The 21,631-nt window shown below is 39.3% G+C and overlaps 1 protein-coding gene and 1 pseudogene across 1 annotated transcript in view; both read left to right on the forward strand.

Annotated features, from left to right (window-relative positions):
- The window catches only part of LOC742910 (coiled-coil domain-containing protein 144A), a 273,420-nt gene that overhangs the window by 239,172 nt on the left and 12,617 nt on the right, over nt 1–21,631 (forward strand). Inside the window, 4 exon segments of the mRNA XM_063798976.1 lie at nt 1,749–1,791; nt 3,298–12,998; nt 16,758–16,932; nt 17,745–17,944. Coding sequence (XP_063655046.1) covers nt 1,749–1,791; nt 3,298–3,434 — 180 coding nt within the window. The 3' untranslated portion in view covers nt 3,435–12,998; nt 16,758–16,932; nt 17,745–17,944.
- On the forward strand, nt 17,955–19,720 carry LOC129137622 (protein FAM106B-like; annotated as a pseudogene).

Genomic DNA, 21,631 nt, shown 5'->3' on the forward strand with positions numbered 1-21,631 from the left:
CTCCACCTCCTGGGTGTTCACGCCATTCTCCTGCCTCAGCCTCCTGAGTAGCTGGGACTACAGGCACCCACCACCATGCCCGGCTAATTTTGTGTATTTTTAGTAGAGACGGGGTTTCATTGTGTTAGCCAGGATGGTCTTGATCTTCTGACCTTGTGATCCTCCCGCCTCGGCCTCCCAAAGTGCTGGGATTACAGGTGTGAGCCACCGCGCCCAGCCTGAGTTATTTTTTAAAATCTGTATTTCTTTTCTGAATATGAAGGAAGGTGCTGGCATAGAATAACTCCAGGCTCAGTGAAAGATCTGAAGCCCACTCCTACCTTGTAACTAATTGGTTTTGTGACCTCAGGCAAGCTGCAGTCTCTCTGAGCCTGTTTTGTTTCTTATGTAAAATTAAGGACTTTGACTAAATCAGTGACACTCATACGTTTAAGTAAATCTCTTTTTTCTTTAAGAATGGAACTTTTTAAAATTGCATAAAACCACATTATAGAAAACAGAAGTAGTGCTGCCTGACTAAAGGAAGGATCAGTGCTCTGAAGCTGTGACTTTCTTATCCCTTAATCCTTCAGCATCCTCTGTGGAACCTTAGATTTCTGTGGGACATAGCTTGAAACGGATCATTTCTTGAATTATTACTTTTATAAGGCCTGGATGGTAATGCTGTTGTCATGTTACCTACTCTATAAAGCCTATCTATAATGTTTTTGTCACAGAAATGTTATGGAAAGGAGTCTCAAAATATTGGTAAACCTGTTAGTAAAAAAAAAAAATTGACTTGACACCTAAAATTTGTAAAGGCATTAGATATCATTATCTTTATCACCACAAACTATCACAGACCCCGTTCTAGGCATTTAGTGAGAGAATACCTATTCTAAAAAAAAATTAAATAAGAGCACTCTAGATAGGGACACTGGCAATAAGTTTGAAATATTCCGACACCTTTCATAATTAAGTAGATAACTATAACTTGTCAGATGCTTAAAAAATGGGTACTAATTTCTGAAAAGAAATCAAAGTTGCAGTTAAATAACTCTAAATTGTTTTCCTAGTTTTTAATTCTAGACACTCATGAATCAGAGAAACTAAGATTGAAAACTGGCTCTAACCTGTATTTATCCTTGTTTTTATGTACATTTTCTGAAATCTTTGTGTCCGTATGAATGAAGAAATGTTAATCATAATAGCATAATATTTTTAATCTTTTGCCAGTGGAACTTTCACATGGCATCACAACAATACTGCTTTCTTCAAGTATGTATTAAAGATTCTGTGCTGAATTAATAGCAAAGAACATACTTTGAAATTATTATTTTCTAAAAGTGGAGAATGGGGAGTTCATTGTAAGGAACTATTCATTAAAGTGAAAAACTGGTTAGACCTTGATAAAGGGCAGAGTTTTGATAAGAATGGGAAAGTAATGCATTCATTGCAGAATACGACTTGAATTGTGTAACCTCTGTACTAATAAGGGAAAACATCACACTTTTGAAACGACATAGATCCAACAGACCAATATTAATTGTACTTTTGTGAGATTAATCTAAACAGCATAACACATATATGTTCTCCATTATCTAAACTTAAAATAGGTAGGAATTTATATGATATTTTTAATTTAAGCAATCTTCAAGTTAGGTCTAGTCTGTAAAAGTATTGTTTAAAGGCCGCATTTTGTAATTAATGCTCCTTACCATGATAATGTCTCTTCTTAAACGTTATAAATAATATTTGACTTATTTCAGATGCAGCAGAAGTTGCAAAATGATCTAACTGCAGAAGTAGCAGGTATGTTACCAAACTTTATGAATTAAATTTAGATTAAGTAATATATATCTGAAATAAACTGCAAACGACATCCCTTTCCGTTCTTGGGCTAGTAGATACTACATCAAATATTCTTTCATATACATCTAATGACAGATGTGAAAACTTGAACATGTATAATGAAGAGCATACTTATGCCTCATGAATTCATCACGTTCCATAGCTTGAAAAAAATAGCTCAAGAAGTCTGGCTCTACTCTTCACTTCTGCCATCCCTATGGAATTGTCAGCCAGCACACAGAAACGGTTCTCAGAAAACAGAAGCATCATCAACTTCTCAGGGTTATGGTAGTGATTTTTAAGGCCAAAACATCCCAGTCTCATCTAGTAACCTATTCAAGCAGTTACAGTTTATCAGCAGTCGCTTGAGAGGTAACACTTTAAATCTCCAGTCATTTACAGTGTCATTGGTTTACTTTTGCCCTCAGAAAAAGTTCCAAATTCCTTAACATGTAATATAAACACCCACATTCATTTGGTTCTTGTCAAGTTACTCAGGCTTATCTCTCACCACTTACTTTACTCTGCCCCTTTGCTCTAGGATCCAGCCAAACTGGACTGCACAGAATTCCACAGTGCTCATCCTTCTCCTCTAGCTCTTTGCACTTGCTTCTTTGCTCTATCTGCCAACCTTTTTTTCTCATCCTTCAGGTATCCACTAACCATGCCTCCACCGAAAAGCCTACAATATCGAGACAAAACTGGGATAGGTGTCCCTCTTGCATTCCAATAGTGCCCTGTTTTATACCTGTCAGGGTATCTATGACTTGGTATGGAAATTGCCTATTTGTCTGCTTTTTCAGGTTATAGCATATGATTGCTGAGGGGTGGACTGTATCATCTTCATCTTGTAACTCCAGGGCATAGTCTAGTACCTTAGCATGTGGTTGTTGAATAAATGAATGAAGAATGAGAAAACCAGAAGCTGTGATACACAACCACAATGATCATTAATTTAGTGTGCAACTATGGGCAGATTCTTATCTAATAATAAGTTAGCATTGTAGTCATACATACTTTTCATTCTTGTTAACACTGAAAAAGCTCTCAACTCTTTTTTACTGATTTGCACTTAGTTAACTATGAAATATATAGAATATAATTCTTTTGCCAGGCATGTTGGCTCACGTTTGTAGTCCCAGCACTTTGGGAGCCTGAGGCAGGCAGATCACTGGAGCCCAGGAGTTTGAGAGCAGCCTGTGCCAACATGATGAAACCCTGCCCCTATAAAAAATACAAAAGCTTGCCAGGCACAGTGGCTCATGCCTGCAGTTCCAAGTACTTGGGGCTGAGGCAGGAGAATTGCTTAAGCCTGGGAGGACAAGACTGCAGTGACCTGTGATCACACCACGGCACTCCAGCATAGGTGAAAGAGTGAGCCCCTATCTTAAAATAATAACAATAATAATAATAATATAATAATAATAATAATAATAATAATAATGTAATTCTTGCTTTTTTTTCCAGCTGCTACTAAATATGAACCTGGATCCTATATAGCTTCTCCTCTAGGATTTACACACAAGGAAAATCTGAATCAAGATCCAGTTTTGGAAGTAACAAAAGAATATGCACAGATTTTAAGAAGAAAATACATACTCTGAAAGATAAGGCAATTTTATTTGGGCTATTCACATGATATTTTGTTTCCCATTAAATATATGATGTGAACATTTTTGCTAAAGGGAAATATTCTATATTATACATGTCTGATGAAAATTTATATAGTATTTTAAATAATGTTTCTTGGCCTCTTCAGCTAACTTTTAAGTGGATTTTGCAAATGAAAACCAGTATTACTGAGTTTTACATACTCGAACTGCCCAAATGTTAGCTGTTTAAACAGCCAAATAATCAAGTTGCCATTAATAATTTAGTGGAGCCAATTGATGGCTTGTTTGTATTTTATGATTTTATCTTTATACATAGTGATAGATTTAAGTTTAGATAGACATCATTTTGGTATACTGGTACTGTGGTCATTGTCAATGTTTGGATGTATTATGATTGTTATAGTGCAATCAAACTTAGATAATTTTAATTTTAAGCACTGATTTATTTAGATCTTTCCTTGTGGAAAAATAAGGTTTGCCTAAGGCTTTTTGCTTTTTTATTTATTGTTTCATTTCTTTATTAGATTAACTTTTGGGAAACAGTCTTAAAATTGGAGAAAATTTCCACATTTTAGGAAAAACAGCTTTCCCCCTGTGGGCCATTTGAGAGTAAATTGCTGACATTATGCCATCACATCTGGTATGTGGGTATTCCCACAAGTCAGGACATTTTATATAACTACTTCATAATCAGAAAGTTAACATCAATACACTTGATCATTTCATTCTCAGTTTCTTTTCAAGTTTTCTTAATTGTCTATGATGTTCTTTGTAGCAGAAGGATCCCATTCAGGTCCATGAATTTCATTTAGTTGTCATGACTCTTTCAGTCTGGAACAGTTCCTCAGTTTTTCTTTGACCTTTATGACCTTAAATCTTTTGAAGAGTAAAGTCCAATAATACAGAATGTCCCTCCATTGGATTTCTCTGAATTTTTTTTATGATAAGATTTAGATGATAATTTTTTTTTTTGGCAAGAGTATCACAGAAGTTATCCCATGATCTTCTCACTGCATTCTATCAGGTGACCTGCAATTATTATTATTTTTTATTTTCATCTTTTAAGTTCAGGGGTACATGTGCAGGATGTGCAGGATGTCCAGGTTTGTTACATAGGTAAATATGTGCCATGGTGGTTTACTGCACAGATCATCCCATCACATAGGTATTAATAATAGCCCAGCATCCATTAGCTGTTCTTCACGATGCTCTCCCTTCTCTCACCCCCCACCATCCCACATGCCCCTGTGTGTGTTGTTCCCCGCCATGTGTCCATGTGTTCTCATTATTCAGCTCCCACTTGTAAGTGAGAGCATGCAGTATTTCATTTTCTATTTCTGCGTTGGTTTGCTGAGGATAATGTTCTGCAGCTCCACCCATGTCCCTGCAAAGGACATGTCTCATTCCTTTTCATGGCTGCATAGTATTCCATGGTGTATATGTACCACATTTTCTTTATCCAGTTTATCATTGATGGGCTTTTAGGTTGATTCTTTGTCTTTGCTATTGTGAATAGTGCCGCAATGAACATACGTGTGCGTGTATCTTTATACTAGAATTAGTTATATTCCTTTGGGTATATACCAAGTAATGGGATTGCTGGGTTAAATGGTATTTCAGGTTCTAGATCTTTGAGGAATCACCACACTGTCTTCCACACTGGTTGAACTAATTTACACTCCTATCAACAGTGTAAAAGCATTCCTGTTTCTCCATAATCTTGCCAGCATCTTTTCATTTTTTTGAATTATAGCCATTCTGACTGTTGTGAGATGGTGTCTCATTGTGGTTTTGATTTGCATTTCTCAGATGATCAGTGATGTTGAGGTTTTTTTGTTTGTTGGCTGCATGTATGCCTTCTTTTGAAAAGTGTCTGTTTGTGTCCTTTGACCACTTTCTGATGGGGTTGAGTTTTTTTTTCTTGTAAATTTGTTTAAGTTCCTTGTAGATGCTGGATATTAGACCTTTGTCAGATGGATAGAGTGCAAAAATTTTCTCCCATTCTGTAGGTTGTCGGTTTACTCTGTTGGTAGGTTCTTAATGCTGTGCAGAAGCTCTTTAGTTTAATTAGATCCCATTTGTCAATTTTGGCTTTTGTTGCAATTGCTTTTGGCATCTTCGTCATGAAATCTTTGCCCTTGCCTGTGTCCTGAATGGCATTGCCTAGGTTTTCTTCCAGGATTTTTATAGTTTTGGGTTGTAGATTTAAGTCTTTAATCCATCTGGAGTTAACTTTTGTATATGGGTTAAGGAAGGGGTCCAGTTTCAATTTGCTGCATATGGCTAGCCAGTTCTCCCAGCACCATTTATTAAATAGGGAATCTTTTCCCCATTGCTTCCTTTTGTCAGGTTTGTCAAAGATCACATGGTTGTAGGTGTGTGGTCTTATTTCTGGGTTCTCCATTCTGTTCCATTGGTCTATGTGTCGGTTCTTGTACCAGCACCATGCTGTTTTGGTTACTGTAGTCTTGTAGTATATTTGAAGCTGGGTAGCATGATGCCTCTAGCTTTGCTCTTCTTGCTTAGGATTGTCTTGGCTATTTGGGCTCTTTTTTGGTTCCATATGAATTTTAAAATAGCTTCTTCTAGGTCTGTAAAGAATGTCAATAGTAGTTTAATGGGCCTAGCATTTAATTTACAGATTGCCTTGGGCAGTGTGGTCATTTTCACGATATTGATCCTTCCCGTCTGTGAGCATATGTTTTTCCATTTGTTTGTGTCATCTCTGATTTCTTTGAATAATGGTTTATAGTTATCCTTGAAAAGGTCCTTCACTTTTCTTGTTAGCTGTATTCCTAGGTATTATACTCTTCTTGTGGCAATTGTGAATGGGAGTTAATTCATGATTTTTCTCTCGGCTTGCCTGTTGTTGGTGTATAGGAATGCTAGTGACTTTTGCACATTGATTTTGTATCCTGAGACTTTGTTGAAGTTGCTTATCAGCTAAGAAGTTTTTGAGCTGAGATGATGGAGTTTTCTAGATATAGGATCATATCATCTGCAAACAAAGATAGTTTGACTTCCTGTCTTCCTATTTGAATAGCTTTTCTTTCTTTCTCTTGCCTGATTGCCTTGGTGAGAATTTCTAATACTGTGTTGAATAGGAGTTGGTGAGAGAGGGCATCTTTGTCTTGTGTCAGTTTTCAAGGGAACGCTTCCAGGTTTTCAGGTACTCAGGCAACAAATAGCGTTACGAATAGAATAGTACCTCACATCTCAATGCTAATGTTGAACGTAAATGGCCTAAATGCTCCACTTAAGAGATATAGAATGGCAGAATGGGTAAGAATTCACCAACCAAGTTGCTGCTGTCTTCAGGAGACTCACCTAACACATACGGACTCACATAAACTTAAGGCAAAGGGTTGGAAAAAGACACTTTGTCTAAATAGACACGTCAAAAGCGAGCAGGAGTAGCTGTTCTTATATCAGACAAAACGGACTTTAAGACAACAGCAGTTTTAAAAAGACAAAGAGGGACATTATATAATGATAAAAGGACTAGTTCAACAGGAAAATATCACAGTCCTAAATATATATGCACCTAATACTGGAGATCCCAAATTTATAAAACAATTACTACTAGACATAAGAAATGAGGTAGTTGGCAACACAATAATAGTGGGGGATGTTAATACTCCGCTGGCAGCACTAGGCAGATCACCAAGACAGAAAGTCAACAAAGAAATAATGGACTTAAACTATACCCTAGAACATATGGACTTAACAGATGCTTACAGAACATTCTACCCAACAAGCATAGAATATACATTGTATACATCAGAACACGGGACATTCTCCAAAATAGACCATATGATAGGGCACAAAACCAGTCTCAGTAAATTTAAGAAAATCAGAATTATATCAAGTACTCTCTCAGACCACAGTGGAATAAAATTGGAAATTAATTCCAAAAGGAACACTCAAAAGCATGCAAATACATGGTAATTAAATAACCTACTCCTGAATGATTGTTGGGTCAACAATGATATCAAGAGGGAAATTTAAAAATTCTTTGAACTGAACGATAATAGTGACACAACCTATCAAAAACTCTGGGATACAGCAAAAGTGGAGCTAAGAAGAAAATTCATAGCATTAAATGCCTATATCAAAAAGTCTGAAAGAGCACAAATAAACAATCTAAGGTCACACCTCACAGAATTAGAGAAACTAGAACAGTCCAAATCCAAACCCAGCAGAAGAAAAGAAATAACAAAATCAGAACAAAACTAAATGAAATTGAAACAAAAAAATACAACAGATAAATGAAACAAAAAGCTGGTTCTTTGAAAGGATAAATAAAATTGATAAGCATTAGCAAGATTAATCAAGAAAAGAAGAGAGAAGATCCAAATAAGCTCTATTAGAAATGAAATGGGAGATATTACTACTGATACCACAGAAATACAAAAGATTATTCAAGACTACTATGAACATCTTCACATCCATAAACTAGAAAACCTACAGGAGATCGATAAATTCCTGGAAATATACAACCCTCCTGGATTAAATTAGGAAGATATAGAGACTCTGAACAGACCAATGAGAAGCAGCAAGATTGAAAATGGTAATTTAAAAATTGCCAACAACAAAAAAGTCCAGGACCAGATGGATTCACACCTGAATTCTATCAGACATTCAAAGAATTGGTACCCATCCTATTAACACTATTTCACAGGATAGAGAAAGAGAAATCTTCCCTAAATCATTTGATGAAACCAAAATCACCATGATATGGTTTGGCTCTGTGTCCCCACCCAAATCTCATCTTTTAGCTCCCATAATTCCCACATGTTGTGAGAAGGACCCAGTAGGAGATGATTGAATCATGAGGGCGGGTCTTTTCCATGCTGTTCTCATGACAGCGAGTGAGTGTCACAAGATCTGATGGTTTTAAAAACAGGACTTTCTCTACACAAGCTCTTTCTTTTTGCCTGCTGCCATCCACGTAGGATGTGACTTGCTCTTCCTTGACTCCACCATGACTTTGAGGCCTCCCCAAATATGTGGAACTGTAAGTCAAATAAACCTCTTTCTTTTGTAAATTGCCCAGTCTCAGGTATGTCTTTATCAGCAGTGTGAAAATGGACTAATACACACCCTAATACTGAAACAGACTAATAGACACCCTAATACCAAAAACAAGGAAGGACATAATGAGAAAAGAAAGCTACAGACCAACATCCCTGATGAACAGAGATGCAGTAATCCTCAAAAAAAATACTAGCTAGCTGAATCTAACAACATATCAAAAAGATAATCCATCATGATCAAGTGGGTTTCATACCAGGGATGCAGGGATGGTTTAACATCTACAAGTCAATAAATGCGATACACTACATAAACAGAATTAAAAAACAAAAGTCACATGATCATCTCAATAGATGCAGAAAAACCACTTGAGAAAATCCAGCATCCTCATTTTATTAAGACCCTCAGCAAAATCAGCATAGAAGGGACATACATTAAGATAATAAAAGCCATCTATGACAAACCCACAGCCAGCATTATACTGAACAGGGAAAAGTTGAAAGCATTCCTCCTGAAAACTGGAAGAAGACAAGATTGCCCACTTTCTCCACTTCTATTCAACATGGTACTGGAAGTTCTAGCCAGAGCAATCAGACAAGAGAAAGAAATCAAGGGCATCCAAAGTGGTAAAGAAGAAGTCTGCCTATTGCTGTTTCCCAATGATATGATTGTATACCTAGAAAACCCTAAAGACTCATCCAAAAAGCTTCTAGAACTGGTACATGCATTCAGCAAAGTTTCAGGATACAGAGTTACACACAAGTGTGCACAAATCCGTAGCTGTGCTATACACCTTCAGCGACCAAGCCAAGAATCAAATCAATAACTCAACCCTTTTTACAATAGCTACAAATAATAATAATAATAATAATAAAATACTTAGGAATGTTCCTAACCAAGGAGGTGAAAGATCTCTGCGTGGAAAACTACAAAACACTACTGAAAGAAATCACAGATGACACAAACAAATGGCAGCACATCCCATGCTCATGGATGGGTAGAATCAATATTGTGAAAATGACCATACTGCCAAAAGCAATCTACACATTTAATCCAATTCCCATCAAAATACCACCATCATTCTTTAGAAAATGATGAAAAATAATCCCAAAATTCATATGGAACCAAAAAAGAGCCTACATAGCCAAAGGAAGACTAACCAAAAAGAATAAATCTGGTGACATCACATTACCTAACTCCAAACTATTCTGTAACACCATAGTCACTAAAACAGCATGATACTGGTATAAAAATAGGCACATAGACCAATGGAACAGAATAGAGAACCCAGAATTAAAGCCAAATACTTACAGCCAGCTGATCTTCAACAAAGTGAGGAAAGGACACCCTATTCAACAAATAGTGCTGGGATAATTGGCTAGCCACATTTAGGAGAATGAAACTGGATCCTTATCTCTCACCTTATACAAAAATCAACTCAAGATGGATCAAGAACTTAAGACCTGAAGCCTTAAAAATTCTAGAAGATAACACTGGAAAAACCCTTCTAGACATTGGCTTAGGCAAAGACTTCATGACCAAGAAGCTCAAAACAAATGCAACAAAAACAAAAGATAAATAGATGGGACTTAACTAAACTAAAAAGCTTTTGCACAGCAAAAGAAATAATTAGCAGAGTTAACAGACAACACACAGAGTGGGAGAAAATCTTCACAACCTACACATCCAACAAAGGACTAATATTCAGAATCTACAAAGAACTCAAATCAGTAAGAAAGAAAACAATCCCATAAAAAAGTGGGCTAAGGACACGAATAGACAATTCTCAAAAGAAAATATACAAATGGCCAACAAGCATATGGAAAAATGCTCAACATCACTAATGATCAGGGATATGCAAATCAAAACCACAACGCGATATCACCTCATTCCTGTAAGAATGGCAATATTAAAAAAAATAAAAAATAATAGATGTCGGCATGGATGTGGTGGAAAGGGAACACTTCTATAGTGTTGATGCTAATGTAAACTAGTACAACCACTACGGAAAACGGTGTGGAGATTGCTTAAAGAACTAAAAGTAGATCTACCATTTGATCCAACAACCCCATTCCTCAGTATCTACCCAGAGGAAAAGAAGTCATTATACAAAAAAGATACTTGTACACACGTTTATAGCAGCAAAATTCATAATTGTGAAAATATGGAACCAGCCCAAATGCCCATCAGTCAATGAGTGGATAAAGAAAATGTGATATGTACACACACACCCCATGGAATACTACTCAGCCATAAAAAGGAGCAAACTGGATGGAATTGGAGACCATTCTTCTAATTGCAGCAACCTGGATGGAATTGGAGACCATTCTTCTAAGTGAAGTAGCTCAAGAATGGAAAACCAAACATCATATGTTCTCATATGTGGGAACTAAGCTATGAGAATGTAAAGGCATAAGAATGATACAGTGGACTTTGGGGACTCAGGGGAAATGGTGGGAAGGGAGTGAGAAATAAAAGACTACACATTGAGTACGGTGTACACTGCTCGGGTGAGGGATGCACCAAAATCTCAAAAATCACCACTAAAGAACTTATTTATATAACCAAACACCACCTGTTCCTTAAAAACCTATTGAAATAAAAAGTAAATTTAAAAAAACCTCCTGGATTCATTGATTTTTTTGAAGGTTTTTTTGTGTCTCTATTTCAGTTCAGCTCTGATCTTGGTTATTTCTTGTCTTCTGCTAGCTTGGGAGTTTGTTTCCTCTTGGTTCTCTAGTCCTTTTAGTTGTAATATTAGGTTGTTAACTTGAGATCTTTCTCTCTTTTTGATGTGGGCATTTAGTGCTATAAATTTTCCTCTTAACACTGCTTTAGCTGAGTCCTGGAGATTCTGTTATGTTGTCTCTTTGTTCTAATTAGTTTTAAAACACTTCTTGATCTCTGCCATAATTTTATTATTTACCCCAAAGTCATTCAGGAGCAGATTGTTCAATTTCCATATAGTTGTGTGGTTTTAAGTGAATTTCTTAATCTTGAGATCTAATTTGATTGTGCTGTGGTCTGAGAGACTCTTTGTTATGATTTCAGTTATTTTTCATTTGCTGAGGAGTGTTTTTCTTCCTAATTTATGATTAGTTTTAGGGTAAGTGTCATGTGGCTATGAGAAGAATGTATATTCGCTTGTTTTTTGTTGGAGAGTTCTGTAGATATCTATCATGTCTACTTGATCCACAGCTGAGTTCAGGTCCTGAATATCTTTGTTAATTTTCTGTCTCCATGATGTGTCTAATATTGTCATTGTGGTGTTAAAGTCTCCCACTATTATTGTGTGGGAGTCTAAGTCTCTTTGAAGGTCTCCAATAACTTGCTTTATGAACCTGGGTGCTCTTGTATAGGGTGCATACATATTTAGGATAGTTAGCTCCTCTGGTTGAATTGAACCCTTTACCAACAGGTAGTGCTCTTCTTTGTCTTTTTTGATCTTTGTTAATTTAAAGTCTGTTTTGTTAGAAACTAGGATTGCAAGCTCTGTTTTTTTCTGCTTTCTGTTTGCTTGGTAAATTTTCCTCCATCCCTTTATTTTTAGCCTATGTGTTTCTTTGTGTGTGAGATGGGTCTCTTGAATACAGCATACTGATGGGTCTTGGTTCTTTATCTAGCTTGCCATTCTGTGTCTTTCATTGGAGAACACATTGAGATTTAAGGTTAGTAGTATTATATGTGGATTTGATCTCATCATCATGATGCTAGCTGGTTATTTTGCTAACTTGTTCATGTGGTTGCTTCACAGTGTCACTGTTCTTTGTACTTTAGTGTGTTTTTCTGGTGCCTGGTAATGGTTTTTCCTTTTCATATTTACTGCTTCCTTCAGGAGCTCTTGCAAGACAGGTCTGGTAGTAACAAGTTCCCTCAGCATTTGCTTGTCTGAAAAGCATCTTATTTATCCTTTGCTTATGAAGCTTGGTTTGGCCAGATGTGAAATTCTGGGTTGGAAATTCTTTTCTTTAAGAATGTTGAATATTGGTTCCCAGTATCTTCTGACTTGTAGGGTTTCCACTGAGAGGTCGGCTGTTCATCTGATGGGGTTCCCTTTGTAGGTGACCCGGCCTTTCTGTCTGACTGCCCTTAACATTTTTTCTTTCATTTAGAGTTTGGAGAATCTGATGATCATGTGTCTCGGGGATGATCTCCTCGTGGAGTATCTCACTGGAGTTCTCTGGATTTCTTGAATTTGAGTGTTGGCCTGTCTTGCTAGAACTAACTTGGGGAAGTGAGTTCTCTTGAATCCTATGCCGAAGTATGTTTTCCAACTTGGTTCCATTCTCCTTGTCTTTTTCAGGTACCCCAATCCATCACAGATTCGTTCTCTTTATGTAATCCCATATTTTTTGATGGTATCGTTCGTTCCTTTTCATTCTTTTATCTCTATTCTTGTCTGCCTGTCTTATTTCAGAAAGATCGTCTTCAAGCTCTGAGATTCTTTTCTTGGGCTATTCTGCTGTTAATAATTGTGATTTCATTGTGAAGTTCTTGTAGTGTGTTTTTCAGCTCTAACAGGTGAGTTATGTTTTTCTCTAGACCGGCTATTTTGGCTGTCCGCTCCTGTATTGTTTTGTCATGATTCTTAGTTTGTTTGCATTGGGTTACAAGATGCTCCTTTAGGTCATTGAAGTTCACTGTTATTCACATTCTGAAGCCTACTCTGTCATTTCAGCCATCTCAGGCTCAACCCAGTTCTGAGCCCTTGCTGGAGAGGTGTTGCAGGGATACTCTGGCTTTTTGAGTCCTCAGGATTTTGGGGTTATTTCTCATCTCTGTGGGTCTATCTTAAACTTTGACCTTGAGGATGGGGTTTTTGTGGCTTTTTAAATTGTTGTTGTTGTTGTTTCCTGCTTGTTTTTCTTTTAACAGCCTGGCCACTCTTCTGCAGGGCTGCTGCAGTTTGCTGGGGGTTCGCACTATACCCTAGTTGCCTCAGTTTTTCCCATAGCTGGAGGTATCATCAGTGATGTCTGTGAAACAGCAAAGATGGCTGCCTGCCACTTCCTCTGGAAGCTCCAGCCCAGCAGGGTACTGACCTATTGCGGCCTCAAAAGTGCCTGTAGGAGGTGGCTGGAGACCCCAGTTGGGAGGTCTCCTCCAGTCAGGAGAAACGGGATAAGGGACCTGCTTAAAGAATGATTCTGGCTACTTTTTGGTAGACCAGCTGTGCTGTGTTGGGGATCCCTTCAGTTCCCATTCAATTTGGGCTGTCCAAAGGCCCACAGGCTGAACTGGCTGAGAAGCTTGAAAGGCCTAGGTGGCAGCCTGCCCCACCCCTCAGGCACTCCATCCCGGGAAGAAATTAGAGCTCTGTTAGCCCCATAGAACATGAGTGACCTACAATTTTGATTTGCCCTTTTACTGGTGATGTTGGCATTGATCACAAACAGTGGTGTCTGCTAGCTTTCTCCTCTGTAATGTTACTTTTTCACCTTGTAATTAATTAGTATTAATATTTTGTGGGGAGGTAATTTGAGACTATGTAGATATCTCTGTTCTTCATCAAACTCAATTTATTCATTTACTTGATTTGATATTTACTTGTGGTTTATTTCATTTAATAGGTTATAATTTGACAATTTTTTTAAACAATTTTTTTCTTTTTAGAAATGTTTTATTTTGACAATTTGAGACTTATAGAAAAATAGTAAGAAAACTACAAAACATTCTTGGATACTATTCCCCAAATGTGAACATTTTACTGTGTTTGCTTTATCCTTTCTCCCCCTTTTCCTCTTCTCTTTCTAGGTAAATATAAATGTAGGTGCATAATATAGACTTTTTCTGAATGGTTTATAAGTTGCAGGTATGATGCCTCTTTATTTCTAAATAATTTGATGTGTTTCTCCTAAAAACAAGGCATTATCTTGCATAATTATAGTATAACTATCAAAATCAGGAAATTAAAAATGGTTTACTGTTAATATCTCATCCATAAACCTTATTTTACTTTTTTCAGTTGTCTCAATAATATTTTTTATAGCCAAATAATTTAAGATGGGTGATTTTACAATCCATGATGTTGACTTTCATAATCCATGATGTTGAGAGGTTTCAGCATTTTTATGTTGATTCTTTCTCATCTCTGTGGGCCTATCTACCTTTGATGTTTGAGGTTGCTGACCTTTGGAGGAGGTCGATCTGTGTCAAATTATTCTGTCTTTTTAGTCTCTTTTAGTCCAGGATGATTCCTGAGTCTTTCCTTGATTTTCATGGCATTTATGTGTTTGAAGAGTGTGGGTCAGTTTTTTGTGGATTTTCTCTCAGTTTGGGTTCATAGGATGTTTCTTCATGATTCAGTTCAGGTTATACCATTCAGGCAGGAAGGTCACACAAGTGAGGCTGAGTTCTTCCCAATGCAGCATATCTGGAGGCATATGCTGTTACTTGGCTCCATTACTGGCCAGTGTTGACTTTGGTTGAGAATCTACCAGGTCTGTCCGTGATAAAGTGACTATCTACCCTTTGTTTTTCACCAATGTCTTATGTGAACATAGTTTGAGGCTCTGTAAATATCTGGTTACTCTAAACGTCTCACCCACTAGATTTACTATTTCATTGATTATTTTTGTTGGGTCAATTATTATTATGGTGGTTGCCAAATCATGATTGTCTTCATCTTTCATTCCTTCTATGTGGATAAGTAAAACAAAACAAAACCAACCAACAAATAGGGGAGAAGGGAAAATTTATTGTTTTGCTGTTCAGGTTCCCTCCGCTTTGACCAGTGGTAGCCATTTCAAGCTGAATTCATGTCTTTTTGAACTGTCCTTATTGTTCTTTGAATACTTCCTTACTTTCTGGCATAAGCTGTTTCAACCATACTTTGTATTTTCTCTGCCTCAGCCCTTGAATCAGCCATTTTCATTTTTTTCCAGAAGCCCTGACTTTCTTTAGGGGACAGTAATTAGAAACCAATATCTGGGCAGTAATTGTGGTAGACACGTATGGCTATTGGAGTTGTCATTGCTCATAGGCTTCCTCAGTGAACAGAGCAGAAAAATACAGCTAGATGGATAAATATACAAACATACATGCTTATATTCATTGATATTTCTATATTAGAATATACTGAAAACCATGAGTTCTTCCTGGTTATTCTAATTCCAGTTGAATCACACATGGCTCATTTTAGTTTTTTTTTCCCTTTCAGTACTCTTGACCTTTGAACAATGTGGAAGTTAGAGGGGCTGAACCCCACACAGCCGAAAATTTGCCTAAATTTTGACTTCCCTGTAATGTAACTGCTGACTGACCTGATTAACTACTGTTGACCAGAAACCTTACCCATAACAAAGTTGATTAATATATGTGCTGTATATTCTATGTATTATACACTATATTCTTATAAAAGTAAGCTAGAATTGCCTTAGCTATTCCAGCTGTTTTGGGGTTCGATATAAATTTTAAAATAGTTTATCCTAATTCTGTGAAGAATGTCATTGGTAGTTTGGTAGCTGACTTCAAACTATACTACAAACCTGCAGTAACAGAAATAGCATGGTACTGTTACAACAGCAGACACATATACCAATGGAACGGAATAGAGAGCTAAGAAATAATGCAGCACACCTACAACCATCCAACCTTCAACAACTCCACTTAAAAAAAGCGATGGGGAAAGCAATGGGACTGCTGGGTCAAATGGCAATTCTAAGTTCTTTGAGAAATCGCCAAACTGCTTTCCACAATGACTAAACAAGTTTAAATTCCCACCAGTAGTGCATAAACGTCCCCTTTTCTCCACAACCTTGCCAGCTTCTGTTAGTTTTTGACCTTTTAATAATAGTCATTCTGACTGGTGTGAGATGGCGTCTCACTGTGGTTTTGATTTGCATTTCTCTAATGATTAGTGAGTTTGAGCATTTTTTTCATAGCCTTGTTGGCCACATGTTATGTCTTCTTTTGAAAAGTATCTGTTCATGTCCTTTGCCCACTTTTGATGGTGTTGTTTGTTTTTTTTTCTTGTAAATTTAAGTTCCTTGCAGATGCTGGATATTAGACCTTTGTCAGATGGCTAGGTTGCAAATATTTTCTCCCTTTCTGTGAGCTGTTTACTCTGTTGATAGTTTCTTTTGCCGTAAAGAAGCTCTTTAGTTTAATTAGGTCCCATTTGCCAATTTTTGTTTTTCTTGCAATTACTTTTGGCATCTTTGTCATGAAGATCATTTCCAGGTCCTGTGTCCGCAATGGTATTTCCTAGGTTATTGTCCAAGGTTTTAATATGTTTTCATTTTAGATTTAAGTTTTTAATCCTGCCTTTGCCTCCCAAAGTGCTGGGATTACAAGCGTGAGCTACCACACCCAGCGAGGAAGCCAAGTTTAACGTGTGTGCTCCACTCCTCCAACCTGGCCAAAGGGCAGTCATCATCACCGGCCACTACTGACCACAGCCTTTAGAAACTCCCCTTGAACATGCTGGGCTGACCTTCCTCTGATCACAGGCAAGGTAACCATACACTCAAGGCCAATGATCCCATCTGCTGTGGGCTGGGTCATGCTCCCAATGCTTACAGAACCTGGGAGGCAGAGGAAAACTCTGCCCATCCCATGGGACGTTACCTGTAAGCTTTGAACACCAGAATCTTGAGGCCTATCTCTTTCTGGAAGGCTTTGTCTTCCTCTAAACCAGGAAGCTGGAGCAATTCCACCAGATTCTGTACAACAGATGCAACAAGAAAATTCATGAAGAGTAGATCTTAGGTTGAATTTTTCACAGAAGACCTTGTAAGAGCAGACAATGGTGAGAAAAAAAAAGCCCGAGGTCAATACAATGGGGAAAAGCCTGTGAAGTGACCTGGCAGCAGCCACAGCTGCTGTCACCTCCATTCCCCTCTCATCTTGGAAACAGATTTGCCCTTTACAACTCAACTCATAGCTCACCCGCCTTCAGAGACTTCTTGGCCCATCTTAGCTGGAAGGGATCTGTTCCAGCGCTGAGCTTTTATTTTGCTTAGCATCTACTCAGATGCCTTGACTGTGTGTGTCTCACAGTCCTACTGACTGACAAACTCCCTGGGGGCCGAGATGGCATGGATTCAGGTCTCAGATGCTCTATGGCACCTGGGAGCATCTTACACAGGTGAAGTGCTCAGTGATGATCTGGGGTCACTATTCTCTGCAGATCAGCATGTCTGAGAGGTAGGGGCTCACAGCCTGTGGAACTGGTGTAAGACCTTTGTCTTTTCCCGGCTACTAACAGGTCCTGCTTGTCACAGCCCTTCCATGATACAAAGTTAAGTCATTTTGTGTCTGACACAGGCAAAGGGAAACGACAGACCCTTGCCTTCCCGGTCCTCAAGGGTCAGCTGTAAGATGATGTCATAAAGCCGGATCAGGTCCTGAGGCCGGGGGAAGCACTTGCTGTCATCCTCTGGCTGCTGCTGCAGCTGAGCCCTCTGCAGACCTTTGGCCATGCTCTCATTACGCTTGATTGCCATTGACAGCTTGATGTAAGTCAGGTAGGTGGAATGCACCACACGTCAGCTCAACTTATACTCAGAGAAGCAGAGGAACTGGGAGGACTGGACTACGAGTTGGGGCTGACCCAGAGGAAGTGGGGGGGTGCGTTGGGGCAAGGCCACAGCAGGGCCATTTGTCCTGGGCTTCAAGGGACCCTGTAATCCCAACTACTTGGCAGGCTGAGGCAGGAGAATCACTTGAATCCGGGAGGTGGAGGTTTCAGTGAGCCGAGATAGTGCCACTTCACTGCAGCCTGGGCGACAAGAGTGAAACTCCGTCTCAAAGAAAACTAAAATAGGCTGGGTGCAGTGACTCACGCCTGTAATCCCAGCACTTTGGGAGGCCGAGATGGGTGGATCACCTGAGGCTGGGAGTTCAAGACCAGCCTGACCAACATGGAGAAACCCCATCTCTACTAAAAATACAGAATTAGCTGGGCGTGGTGGCTCATGCCTGTAATCCCAGCTACTCAGGAGGCTGAGGCAGGAGAATTGCTTGAACCTGAGAGACGGAGGTTGTAGTGAGCTGGGATTGCTCCATTGCACTCCAGCCTGGGCAACAAGAGCGAACCTCCGTCTCAAAAATAAATAAATACATAAAATAAATACATAAAATAAATAAATACATAAATAAAATAGATATGTATTTATGCAAACGATACAAAAATGTTTGGCAACCATCGCAAGATACCTGACAATGTGAAATAGTTTTATTACAACTGGCCTGACCTTCAAAGGCCTTCACAGCTCCTGCCTTCATGTTACCGTCTACTATGTTCCTCATGCACCTTCCACTCAGCACAAACAGGCTGCACTGCCTCCGAAACACATCACTGGAACCCTGCCTCTGCTCCTTTGTCCATCTGAATCACCCTCTCCACATTTCTGACCCTGTAATCCTCATCTCACTTCATGAGGCAGTTCGCTTCTCTTTTGCATTTAGCTTTCCCCGGGGTACACTGTCAATAGCCTACTGTCTGATGTCATGAGTCAGCACTTCATCAGAGGCAATTATGTCCACAGAGCTTTTGGCTAATTACTGTCACTCCTCTTTACATGTGTGCATATGCATATCATCTTTCCCTAATGAGACTGGAAATCATGATTCATTCCCTGGAGCAGTGGTTTCCATAAATGACCAACCCACAGACCGGTGCAAACTGGCTGCAAAAGAGCTTCCTCTGAGGAACTTATTAGAATGCAGATTCTTTGACTGCATGGGAGAGGAGGATCTCATAAATCTGGGTGTAATAGGCACAGAACATTAGGTGTAATATGGGCGGGACTCTGGACTCAGCATATCCAACAAGCTGCTGGCTGATTCCGACGATGCCGATGAATTGCCAGGTTGGGAACTGCTGCCCCCAGAGAACCTAGCAGAGAGCTCTGTACGTGGTAGGTGCTCACTCCCCTATTGTTTGGGTGTATGCCTCCTGATAATGAACTTGATCGTAACATTATTGTTGCATTATGCCTGTATTGTTTCCTTAAGTGAAGGAAGAATGCTTTTGAGTACCTAATAGGTGGCAAGCTCTGTGCCTACTTACATACATGAACTATTCCTTTTAATAACCTTTGGAAATAACGTGGCATTTCCATTGGGCATTAGAAATCTGAAGACTTTCGTTTACAGCTGTTGCAACAGCAGAACTAGAATTCGACCTCCGACATTTCTGCTCACCAGAGGGCATGAACTGCTGGTTTGTACCTGGCTTGCAGATACCTTCTTTGGGCAGCACAATGTTCAAAATTAAAAAAACTACCAACACTTCTAAACTGGATACTTTGTATCAATATCTGGGTTTCTGGCTTCTCTTCATGGGAAACAAACAAACAAAAAGGTTTGGTGAACACTGGGGCCCACATTCCTGCAGGGCAACAGTCACATGGAGACTTTAGATGGGCACGTGCCCAGAACACACTAGAGTCCGCATCGCTCCCCATTCTCTTACATTCTATTCCCAACTAGGTTCTTATAGGCCTGGGTTTGTGCCTGTTGCACACTTATCTACTCTCTTGCTTCCCACTGGTCAGGAAGTCTGGCAAACTTAAAAGGCCTCTTTTTGTTGCTCTCTCCTGTATGGATCTCTCATCATAGAGGTGTGTGCATTTCTGACTTTGTGATTTCAATACTAAGGAAGCTGTCGGCACATTATCAAGGAAAACGGGGATCGCTGCTCCCCAACGTACACATTCTGGTGTGCCCCAGTAAAATTCTATAGTCAGCCTCCAAATTAGCTGGGAAAAATGTGGCAAATCATCTACTTGCTCCAATTCAATGGTGTTTAGAAGTAAGAAGTCACTGTGAGCAGTGCCACCAAGTGGTGGAGAGACTCCGTGCAGAATCGCCACCTTCAGCCAGAGAGGCTGGGAGGCCGAAGACCTCTCTCAATGCACAGGGCCATTCAGAAACTAGAAACAAAATGCTTGCTCATCTCCCTAGGCCACTCCTTCCGAGGCTTTTTGAGACAAGGTCTCACTGTCACCCAGGCCGGAGTGCAGTGGCACAATCAAGGCTCACTGCAACCTCAACCTTCCGGGTTCAAGCGATCCTCCCACTTCAGCCTTTCGAGTAGCTGGGATGACTACAGGCATGGGCCACCACACCCAGCTGATTTTTTTTTTTCTTTTTAGTAAAAATGAGGTCTCGCCATATTGTTCAGACTGGTCTTGAACCAACACATTTTTAGCTTTTTAAAAGACAGCCTTGGCCAGCCATGGCAGCTCACACTTGTAATCACTGCACTTTGGGAAGCTGAGGTGGGCAGATAGCTTGAGCTGAGGAGTTCAAGACCAGCCTGGGCAACATGGTGAAACCCCATCTCTACAAAAAATACAAAAATTAGCTGGGTGTGATGGTGCACATCTGTGGTCCCAGCTACTGGGGAGGCTGAGGTGGGAGGATTGCTTGAGCCTGGGAGGTCGAGGCTGCAGTGAGCTGTGATTACCTCACTGCATTCCGGCCTGGGGAACAGAGACCCTGTCTCTATTAAAAAAAAAAAAGAAAGAAAGAAAGAAACCTAAAAACAGACTGGCACTTAAAAGAGTTGTGCTTCATTTTTTGACTTTCTGTATTAATTTTGTTTGTTCCTTTCCTTAAACAAGCTGCCACTGCTGCTGATTCAACATGTTTCATTTTATACTTTTTTTTTTTTTTTTTTGAGACAGAGTTTCGCTCTTGTTGCCCAGGCTGCAGTGCAATGGTGTGATCTCGGCTCAGTGCAACCTCTGCCTCCTGGGTTCAAGCAATTCTCCTGCCTCAGCCTCCCAAGTAGCTGGGTTTACAGGCATGCACCACCACACCCGGCTATTTTGTATTTTTAGTAGAGACGGGGTTTCTCCATGTTGGTCAGGCTGGTCTGGAACTCTCAACCTTAGGTGATCTGCCTGCCTTGGCCTTCCAAAGTGCTGGGATTACAGGCATAAGCCACTGGGCCTGGCCCATTTTATACATTTTTAATGTGTATTCTTGTTTTTGGAAAATGTGACCAGAGGACTATTAAACTCTTTTAGCATCAGTATAGCAAGGAGGTAAACAAACAAACAACAAAACAAACAAAAAAAACCCTTTTTGTAAAATAGGATTGAGTATCGTTGGATTGAGCACTTACCAAGCAACTGTGCCAGGCATTTGTGTCCTTCATTTAATTCTTACAAGCCTGAGTGTTCGGTATTTTAATTTTATAG

The sequence above is a fragment of the Pan troglodytes genome, chromosome 19 (genome assembly GCF_028858775.2).
Source record: "Pan troglodytes isolate AG18354 chromosome 19, NHGRI_mPanTro3-v2.0_pri, whole genome shotgun sequence".
NCBI classification, from domain to species: domain Eukaryota; kingdom Metazoa; phylum Chordata; class Mammalia; order Primates; family Hominidae; genus Pan; species Pan troglodytes.